This window comes from Thermobia domestica, chromosome 3 (genome assembly GCF_964235325.1).
Source record: "Thermobia domestica chromosome 3, izTheDome1.hap1.1, whole genome shotgun sequence".
In the NCBI taxonomy this organism is placed as follows: Eukaryota; Metazoa; Arthropoda; class Insecta; order Zygentoma; family Lepismatidae; genus Thermobia; species Thermobia domestica.
In genome coordinates this window covers 124868081-124879794 of record NC_137456.1, presented here as the reverse complement: position 1 = coordinate 124879794, position 11714 = coordinate 124868081, and the positions used below count along the sequence as shown (strand labels likewise).

Genomic DNA, 11714 nt, shown 5'->3' with positions numbered 1-11714 from the left:
AAGAAGATAAAATGGACAGGAGAGAAGAGGATGCTTTTAGCCAGCATTCTTCGTAGGAAGGCCCATTGGATTGGACAAATCTTGCGAAGAAATTGTCTTCTTCGTACCTGTATAAAAGGAATGACGGAAAGAAAGTGGTGAGTAGAAGACAAAGAAAACAACTGATCGATGATTTGAAAAATAGAAAAAAAAATATTTGGACTTAAAAGAGGAAGCTGAAAATAGAGAAACATAAAAGAAACATTTCCAGGCCCGTCCCAGGACCTGACAAAAGGCAGAAGATTTAATAATAATGGGCCTTATGCAGAATCGTTCTGACGCGTGATTATTACCATACTGAAGAGTTCGACTAACATATGTTTCCTGCAGTAGTCAGGCCTTTAGTATGACTAATCGTATGTCAAAAAGACTATGTATAAGGTCTAATAAGTTTACGTAACTCCAGACACAATTCAAAGTTACTTTGGAACCGACGGATATATATAAGTTTTAGAATATTTGATCTATCTATTCCAAGTATTTTGATTCTTGAAGTTGTTATGGCTATATGACTTCATAAAAATATTAATAACCTTTTGGATACAGAGAGATTAGTAATATTTTTATTTTGTAATATGTACTTCATATGTTCTGTCAATTGATGTAGACATCATTAAGTCTCCTACCATATGTCTTTTTCGTATCTTCAGCAAAATAGGGATAACTTCATTTGGTCAACATACTAAAACCATCACATATCGCCCAATAATGCATACAGATAAGTGAGAAACTGAACAAAATTACAACAAAAAAAGAGGTGCTTTATTACGAGACAATTGTATATAAAGAATTTTAATACCTATTTCAACTCATCTAGATATAAAAATAAATAAATGTCATGTTCTTCAGTAGATTTGTTAACGTTCCAAAATAAGCCTATTATTCTACAAACTGAATAATTTTCAAAAATACGTTCTATTTTATTACAACAACTCTGGTAAATTATCAGAGTTATTCAAATAAACGACATATCTAAAAGCAACTACAATGCTTTGGAATAAAAAAGTTCTTGAATAGATCTATAACAAATACATATTGCTTCATATGTTACAAAATTACATACCATGACAGTAGGCAATTTTAGAATTAGCTGTACAAATTTTATATACAAGGTGTTTGTATATATGTATCTTTAATTCACATAAAAATAAGCCACGCTTCCCTAAAAAAAATCCACATCCACGCTTACAGGATATTGCACGAAAATTGCTCAAAATGCTACAAGATATTGGTTTAAAAAAATTAAATATACATATAAAAGGCACTGGATAAATTTCGTGGTATGTTAAGGATCACCTAACACATCGAGTTTTTGGTCGAAATTTTTCTTGTGCTTCCATTAAATATTTGATAACTTTAGGCATCTGAGACAGATGCTGTCGGATTACTGTGGGTAAAAGACCATCCTTCTTATACGTCACTACTTCTCCATCTGGGTCAGTAAATTTGGCTTCCATCAGTGTTGATTTTACCATCAGACACGATCCGTCTTCATACTTCACTTGCACATCACCATTTGACAACTGTGAGATGAAAGCAAAGAAAACAATTATTCAGTTAATCTCTTTCCTTTTCTAGTGAGTCCTTAATGTTCAATGTGACTGAAATATCACAATATGCATTAACTGTACCAACAAAATACTTATCCAGTTCCGAATAAAAGCATCATAAAGTATTTTCACATTTAACTAGATAATAGTTTGGGAACATTGCATTTACAATAAACAGGTTTATCAATTTCGAGTATTAAACATTTTCTACACTTCGCACTACATAACTTTCGTGTCGGATAACGACGGTGTTCACTATTACTAATCAAGAAAAAATAACAATTGGCCGTATTAACGCAGACATTAACACAAAATATGATGACAAATAAGAATTATTCATTAATATGAATTAAATCTTGAATATTGTGATTAGTGTTGTTACTCAAACTTAAGGCTAATTTGAAATAGTTTTTTTTTTTTTTTTTTTCTGCGCGTGAGATTAACGAGGTTTCCGTGTTTGAAAATATTGTCAAAAGAAATTATCTATCACGTAATAGATGGTAAAATGGATGTTATATGGATACATCACACGAAATAATACTACAATTTATTAGCGTTTAACGGGGGGATAAGTCTGAAAATGAGACATGTACCCAATAAAATTTCATTTAACTGAGCAAAACATGGGTGAATGTACACCCTCCATTCCAAAAGAAACCGAACGTTTTAAAAAAACAAAAAAAGCAATGTACATTTTGGAACAAATCATTTTTATTAATCAATGTATTCCCCTTCTGCATCGATACACATATTTGCACGCTCCAACAAGTTGTCAAACGACTTCTTCATGTCCTTTATTGGAATGGTCTTTAGGACGGCGGTCGTCGCCTTCTCAATGGCATCAATCGATGCGTGCCACTTTCCTTTCATCGCCAAATGCAGTTTCGGGAACAGATAGAAATCGCACGGAGCGAGATCTGGTGAATAGGGCGGATGATGCAACCGAATAATGTGATTTTTGACCAAAAATTCAGTTACAAGTCGCGAACGATGTGATGGTGCATTATCGTCCAAAAGAGTCCAACTGCCGATTTCGCTATATTCGGGCCGAATACGACGAATTCTTGCCAGAAAACGCTTCATGACGCCCAAGTAAAACTCTCCAGTCACTGTCTGGCCGGGCTGAACAAATTCTTTGTGGATAATTCCTTTTGAATCGTAAAAACAAATCAGCATCACCTTAACTTTTGACTTCACCAAGCGACTTTTTTTCGGTGTTCCTTCATCCGGCGCTCTCCATTCAGCACTTTGCCGCTTTGTTTCGGGCTCATATTCAAAACACCACGTCTCGTCACCAGTTACAATCGATTTCAAGAAGTTTCGATCCTGCCGAGCACTTTTAACGATATCTTTGCAATGCGCAATTCGATCAACTTTTTGGTCTTCGGTGAGTTTGTGTGGTACAAACCGCGAATTAACCTTCTTAAGGCCCAAAACTTCGGTCAAAATGTGGTATGCGGTTGTTTGAGGAATGTCTAATTCCATTTCAATAACTTTCACCGACGATTTTTTGTTATGTTTGATGAATTCACGCACTTTTTCGATGTTTTCTTCCGATAATCCGGTTCTGGGACGGCCTGATCTTTCGTCATCATCCAGCGTCTTTCTACCCGATTTGAATCACCTGAACCACTCGTAAACTTGCGTACGGGATAGACACTCATCGCCATATGCATTTTGTAGCATTTGGTACGTTTCACTAAAAGTTTTACCCAGTTTAACACAAAACTCAATTGCAGCTCGTTGTTTGAAACTCATTTTCCGACCGATGTACACAACACACTGACAGTTGAAACGCAATAACTTTGTTGCCGTGCATCCAAATGTCATGACATTTATACCAGTTGTCAATGAGGGACTACGCCATCTACCGGTAAAATATTACAACAGATGGCACTAGTGGTACTATTTGTTTTCAAAAGTTCGGTTTCTTTTGGAATGGAGGGTGTAAATCCTCATTTAATCCCTCTTGCATTTTTACCGAGCATCTGTCCTATAGCTTACATTTTTTTCTTCATTATACTAACCACATTCAAATATGGCGCCCAATAAGACGCTTCACATGTATTTATGTCTCTTTCTTTTCTCTCTACTTCTCCCTTCCCTTATCTGATGAAGCATTCACCGAAAGATCTTACAGTTTGGCGCATGCAGCTTTGGTGCACGTGGTTCCAAGTTTGATTCTCGGTGGGAGAACATAAAAATTCAATTTCACAACCATTCACTTTCATTTATCATCCGTCTCCTTTCGGGCGAGGGTATAACCGTGAAACATTAAACTAAATAAATTCATTTTATATATACAGAATGGCCCAAAAGTAGGTATACCATGGTGTCCACAGAAAATTCCATCTCAATTACCCTGACTTTCCCTGATTTTCCCTGACTGCATTTCCAATTTTTCCCTGACTTTTTCTGGCCTCCACCATCCCCATAGCCAGCCAACTCTCACCTTATTTACTGTCGTATTATTACATTTTATTACACATTATGCACACAAGATTACAAAGATACAGAAAGATTTTTTAACGTACATTTACAAGTTTACAAAATGTATTATATTAGCACATGTTGACATGAAACTGAAAAATATCATGGTTTAAAATAAAAAATAATAATAATAAAGCGTCTTCTGTACAATATGGAGAATGTGTTCACATGAAAATTTCTCACTTATGATTGCACAACTATCCATAAAAGTGGGAAATAAAAGAGTTTATATTTTTAATAAGTGTTCCATATTACAAACTGCCTTTCTTCTTTTCCAGCTCATCGATTCTTGCTTGAAGAGCACTTTCTTCTGATTTCAAGTTATTCTGCAACTTTTGTCTTTTGTCATTTAAATCTTTTAGCTCTTGATTAATCCTTCTCTTTTCTACAACTTTCTTTTCTTCTTCGCGCTGTACACTTTTCTGTTTGTCCAGATAATCTTGGTACCTTCGTCTGGAACATTTTACAGACTGTAGTAAGCTCCTGGTGATGGATATATTACCTACACCCCCAGCACTGCTGATAGCATCATGCACAAGTCTTTGAGACACCAGAGAGTGTTCTACAAGATTTTCTACAAGTAGTGATTTGTTGATGGAGAAACCACTTTCAACCGGTGAATTGCCATGTGACATTATCAAGCAAATTTTCACTACATTCAAAAGGCTAGCAAACTTGACATCATCCTTTAGCATCTTGTAGTAAAACTCATCTAATCCTACAGAATCGTCGTGTCTTGCAGTAAACTCGCAAAAGTATGATTTCAAGGAACCTTGTGCTTCAACACACAATACACTGAACTGTTTCTTTGCCTGTTCAGCCACATCTGACGAAATCCTGTTTGCACTGTGAAGGTCTTCAAGAACAATCTGCGCTCTCTTTCTTGCTAGAGATGGCTGCTCCAAAATAATACTTGGGGCAAAACAAGTGACACCACGCACAAACCTGTACTTCAGCGGGCTTCTTTCACGCAACTTCTGAACTAAACCTATGATTAATTTGCGAAACTCAAGTTTGAATTCTGCTTTTTCCTTGTCTGTACATACGGTTTCTCTTAATACTTTCCTCGTAGCAAAACCAATGTCAATCATTGCTGAAGGAAGAAGGTTCTCATTTGAAAGTTCCAAAGACATCAGTTTTTGAGCAGAGTCAGCTTGCTGCAATATTTCTGGTTTCACACATCGAGCCAATAAACTATGCATTAAGTCCAAAAGTGCTGTGTGCAAGAAAGGCATTAGTGGCTTTGGAGACTGAAATCTTCGAAGAAAAGTTTCACATTCTGCTGAAACAACTCTATAACCAGCCAACTTACTCTTCCACAGAGGGTCTTTCATCTGTTCCTTTAAAGAAGATTGTTGCCGACAACTAGGTAGTGTAGAATCTTGTATGAATTTCTTCACATTGTGATAAATTTTCACAGCCCTTTCCAAGCAATCCACATTCTCAAGCCATCTGATAGAACAGAACTTTTTTGGGAAATCGGTGGATCCTGTAATGGTAGTATATTCCGCCCGGCGAGCTGGGCTGTTATTAAAAAGGTAATACATATCCCTAAGAGTCTCGTCTAAATGCCACTGTGATGCCTTTAGCCCATTTTTCATGCTACCATGCAAAACATGTAGTCCACAAACACCAGTGTCTATCAAACTTTTTCCATCGGGATTTCGTTGGCACATTTCACTCTTTAGTTTTTCCCTGAAGAGGAGATTTACGTTTGGTCCACCCATGGAAACCTGCAGTAAATTGTCTAATGAAAGACCTATTCCCTCTCTGAATCTCTCCAAAACATCATCGGCTCTTGCCCGTCCCAAAAATACACTATTTAGATATGATGTAGAAACTTTTTGTTGATTTACATCCCAGAATCTTACGACTAGGTCCATCTGGCCTCTCTGAACTACTTTATTCAGAGATTCGTCGAAATATATGACATAATCTGAAGCCTGTTTAACTCTATCCATAGCACAATCTTTAAAATATGGAGCCAAGCCATGATTTACTAGATAAGAGGCTTTTGTCTTCCCAAGGGTAAATTTGGAAGCAATAGAGCTGTCAGGAAACATCAACTGGAAAGTTTGGCTAATGTTCTGGCAAGCATTCAAGGATATTTTCTTTGCAACCAACTCCAAAGTCCATATTATTTCTGCCTTCATAACTTCTTCGGTCTGTATGTATGAATGTAAACCACGCTCTTTATTTTTGCTATTGATTTCACCACTTCCTTCACTTGATTCTGGCTGATCATCTTTATGCTTACACACAGTTTGATCAGATTCCTGGCTACAGTCACTTGTACCTGATGACTGACCTGTTGAACTGGAAGGCACAAACACACTGACAGCAGGTTGCATGAGTTTAGCTTTCAAGTTCTTAAGATGTTGAGGTCCTTTAGCATGAAAGGACACTGCTCTTCGTCCCATGTTACTAAGCTTGAATGATTTTGAACATACTTTGCAAAACGCACATCCACTATTTCCATGTACACTTCCAATCCAACATGAAAATTCCGGGTACAACTTTTCATCAAGCCATTGATCATTAAAAGAAGTTGACTTATTAGCCATTATGATGACTCATAAGGTCAGATTATTGAGTTGACATCCCACTTAAACCTGCAAAAAGAGAAAGTGATATTAATTTCTGAAACAATGCAAAGAAAGGCATCTAAAATATTTTTGGAAGTGAAATTAGAAATTACGTACAATGATATACTTACCAGACAAAAGGTACTGATAGTAAACTGTTACCACAATTTGATTACCATCACTAATATATGTACGAGCTTTCAAGAACTAACTCACTGTTCACATCATCGTCCGTGCTGCCCTCACCCATCCTATTCTCCCATCTAAGCCTGATGATGAGAACAGTGAGTTAGTTCTGGGGTAACAGTTTACTATCAGCACCTGTTATCTCGTAAGTATATCAATGTTAGTAACTACAAAGCGGTCCAACTTTTGCGGTTTAGAAATTATGTAGATAGGTAGATACAATAGAATATTATGCTCTGAAGCACAGAAAAAAATATAAATGTATAGGTCACCCTTCACCTCCAAGGGCAACCGGAAACAAGATTTAGATTAATACAAAATAAGAGTATCTTTTTACTTTTTAAACTTAGTAGACCTGCTGTATCCTTAAAAAAATAATAATAAAATAAATATGGACTTATCACTTAGCCACTGATCGCAAAATCGAGTTTTTCTTGGCATTGTAAACTAATGATCTATACAAGAAAAATTTAAATACAATTAAATTAGCAAATATGTATAGCTCATAAAGGCATATGCATATTCTAGTCCCTCAGAAAAAATCCTAAGACACAATTAGCATATTGCTAATATGTAGCAATTTAAATCATCATTGGGACTGCACTTGAAAAATAAAGGAAATAAAGGACATATATATTTGTCCTATAATAATTGTCACAAATTTCCAAAATATAGGAAAACAGGACAAGTGGGAGCCCTGTTTATATAAAAAACACTGTGTTCAAAGGAATAGTTAACTGATAAGGACTTTGGACTGACAGCTAGGCCAAGTTTGTTTACGGGAAGCAAGCGCTCACGGAATAAGCAAGCCCATTATGCCTGCATCATTGACTCACAATCACATGTTCATAGATGTAGTTTATGGTGCAAGTCTTTTGAATCATCCTGTTGCTTTTCATCATTGGGTACAGGCCATGCGAAACAATCTATTAAGTATCTAGACAAGCCCTCAGTTTTGGTATGTTTCATTATTGGGCTCAGGTCGTGCGAAACATTTCAACTGATATTAACAAGTGAATTTTTTTCGCTTAGCCTACCAAAGAGCCTGAAATATTGACTTGGTATTCCTATAGTACAGGTGTTAAAAAAAGATGAAAATAAAGTATGTATGAAACCAAGAAGAGATTCAAAATACTCTACTGTCAAGTAAAAAGCAAACAAACAAAACAAAACAAACAAAAAAACGGAAGAAAAAAATGAGCCGCTAGGAAGGCGGGAAAGTACCTTCCGATAAGCATCAGAAGGTGAATACAAAAATACTTGTACATTTCCATCAACATATGGTGTTTGTCCTTCCAGGAATCAACTGCAAAACATACAAGAAATCTTTCTAATTGTAATGTTTGTAATTGATCGTACAATTTCTTGTGCATTTTCCCTGACTTTCCCTGACTTGGCAAGCTTTTCTTGTGATTTCCCTGACTTTCCCTGACTAAAATCCATTTCCCTGACTATCCCTGATTTTCCCTGACTTTCCAGAATGTGGACACCATGTATACAGATCTGCATCGATCAAGTATGACATTTTACTTTAAGATAACGAATTTATTTGCTTTGGATTGTTCCGAGCTTAAGGTATACGTGAAAATAAATTAAGAACAGATAAGGAAGAAGCTAAGTCAATACCTATATGAATAACAATAAGTAAATGATATAAAATGCCATAAGCCGATCAGTATGGGACTGTATACCTACTTTTGGGCCAATCTCCATATGTATATGTATGTATGTATGTACAGCACTTTATACGTATATGCAGAATGGATTTAAAAAATTACCTGCATAGCAATTCCAATTCCTGGCACTGAAGCTATTCGCACTTGACTGTTTTCTCGTTTTACTCTATCAGCAGAGCTAGAACGAACAGACCGTGTGGATCCAGTTGCATGGCTTGTATTGTGACTCTTCAGTGCTGTTCTTACGCTTTTGACAGATCCATCATAATCTCCAAGCTGTTAAGTAAAACAAATTTTATTACTGAATGGGCTCTTAGAGCAAGATTTTCGGTGTAAAAAGAAGATACAATCTACCTGTAATGTATTCAACAACTCTGTATTTTGCACAAACACTATCTACTTATAAACAGAATCATTACGCTCTGAAGCAGAGAACAAACATTATAACTACGCGCACACTGGCTTCAAGAGCGAAAGCGGTGTTGTTAATTCATATATCCGCTACCCGTTTGCAGAGCTGTTAGCTAATATTACTACCATTAATATTACAATTGACTAATAGTGCGAGTGATTATACAGGTATATAAATAGTCAAGAATTAAAGAATACAGTTTGAAAAATTAGTATTTGCTAAATACTTTCTTCCACAATGACAAAGCAAAAATAGCATATTATGTTTCATACAAATTTGTAATGCATTTAATATAAAACATCTTATAAGTGCTTTTAGAACGAACATGCAATTTTATATCGCATTAAAAACTGATATAAAAATGGACTAGTTGTCATTTCTCGATATAGTGACCAGAGTATAGCATGAAGAGGGAGATATTTAGAACAATTACTTCTTCATATCTTGTAAAGTTTTCTCGAATTTCTTCTGGACTGACTCCCATTTTTATGCTTATATTTCTGGATTATTTAGCAGTTAGCCTTGTTACTCACAATATATGAAGCACAAAACAATAGTTTTCTCGTCATATAGGTTGTGCTGACGACTAACTAGCGATATGATCTATCGGTGTAACGTTCTCTAACTACTATCTCTCCTCCTTATGATGGTCGTTTGCATTTGACAGAGGACACCGTAGTTTGTAAGTTTTTGCATAATAATTACAAGTACAGTAATGGTGCAAACGTTGTGAGACTGCCTATACGAGGCACCTGGTAAGTTCTCAGAATGACCCACAGATGGATGGGAGTACTTATTATTACGAGCTATCTTTCATAATGGCAACTAACCATTATTGTCAAGGTCAGTAAATGACCGCTCAAGTTATTGGTAATTGTCTTCGCGAAATTATAGTGAACGCTTGTTTGTTTAAAAAAAAATCACAAATTTTGCAGCCTGAGCGGTCATTAAATATTTGTTGCAGGCAAGAAAATACATGATGATCTGAAAGATAAACTGAGGACTGGACGACCAAAATCAGCCATTATAACAGACATTATTGAAAAAATACACGATATAGTACTCCAGGATCGCAGATTAAAGGTCAGTGATATTGCACAAGCTCTAGACATTTCCGGTGAACACAAACCGTAAAATTGTTCATGAAGAGACAACTGCAAGACAGATGCCGCGACTGCTACCACTTGACCAAAAACGAATCTGAATGCAAGTGATCAGACGAAATTAAAAAGGAAACGAATTAGGAGACAACTTAGCCCTTTCAATTAATTTTATGTATCGATTCTTAACCAATGATGAAACATGTGTACACTATAGAACTCTAGAAACGAGAAGATGGAAATATTCTGATTCTCTAAGTCCGAAGAAATATGGAGTCTGCAGCAAAGGTTATGGTTTTATTTGGTCTAGGAATTAATTCGTGCGGTTGGTACGCACACATTGAAGCTGTAGTACAAACACAAAATACATAAATACCTTAAGAAAAATATTGTCCATCGCTAGCCACCACTTTCGCCCATCTGTCAGGCAATGTACGGATTCCGTGGCGAAAGAAGTCCTCATCCTTGGAAGCGATCCAGTCAGAGACCCATGTTTCGATATCTTCTGAAGAAGTAAACCGCTGTCCAATCAAATCGTTGTTCATGCAATCGAACAAGTAGTAGTCCGAAGGAGCAACGTCTGGTGAATACGGCGGGTGGGGTAAAACTTCCCATCCGACATTTTCTAAATAGGTTTTGACCGGTTTTGCGACATGTGGGCGAGCGTTATCATGTTGAACAATAAGTTTATCATGTCTGTTCTCCCATTCTGGTCGTGTTCTGGCCAGAGCTTGCTTCAAACGCATTAATTGTCGTCGATAACGTTCTCCATTCATAGTTTCACCCGGTTGCAGCAGCTCATAGTACACCACACCTTTCATATCCCACCATATGCACAGCATAACCTTTGCACAGTGAATATCTCGTTTTGGTTGTGATGGACCTGGTTCACCTGGTTTCACCCAGGCCTTTTTTCGTTTAGGGTTCTCGTAATGGATCCACTTCTCATCACCCGTAATAATTCGATGCAGAAACCCCTTTCTGCTCTGTCGTTGAAGCAGTAATTCGCAAATGGTTTTTCGTCTTTCAACGTCTCTGTCTTTCAATTCATGTGGAACCCAATGTGACATCTTTTGAATCATTCCCATGGCTTTCAAGCGTTTGGAGACTGTTGTTTGATCAACGCCTAATGCTGCTGCAAGTTGTTCCTGCGTTTGACACGAATCCTGCTCGAGCAATGCTGTCAATTCTTCGTCTTGAAATTTTTTTGGCTGTCCAGCTCGCTCTTGGTCTGCCAAGCCGAAATCACCACTTCTAAACCGTGCAAACCACTTCTGACACGTTCGCTCAGCTAGAGCATGGTCACCATACACTTCCACCAAAATACGATGACTTTCAGTCGCACTTTTCTGCATGTTAAAGTAATGCAGCAGGACACCCCGCAAAAACACTTTATCAGGCACAAATTGCGCCATGTTCACTTAACTACAAACTGGTGTTGTTGACGCTTTAATCCACTGCCCTATACTACGAACGATACGCGATGACAGGGGTTTGCAACACATGTGTGGATACACGGAACTGTGGGACGCTCCGTTCGTTGCGCCATCTCTTGTCCACCCGCACGAATTAATTCCTAGACCAAATATTTCTTGGGATGCTAACGGTATTCTTCTCAATTCACTATCTTCCATCTGACAAAATTATTACCACCAAGTAATACGCAAAACCTTTGG

The 11714-nt window shown here is 37.0% G+C and overlaps 1 protein-coding gene across 2 annotated transcripts in view; it reads right to left on the bottom strand.

Moving 5' to 3' along the window:
* Positions 1-779: 779 nt before the first annotated feature.
* The window catches only part of SAK (polo like kinase SAK), an 82275-nt gene continuing 71340 nt past the window's right edge, over positions 780-11714 (bottom strand). For both annotated transcript variants that reach the window (XM_081751625.1, XM_081751627.1), the window contains 2 exons: positions 8629-8802; positions 780-1562 (listed from right to left, as the gene is read on the bottom strand). In XM_081751625.1, the coding sequence (XP_081607751.1) occupies positions 1332-1562; positions 8629-8802 (405 nt within the window). In that variant the 3' untranslated portion in view covers positions 780-1331. The remainder of the gene's footprint in view (positions 1563-8628; positions 8803-11714) is intronic.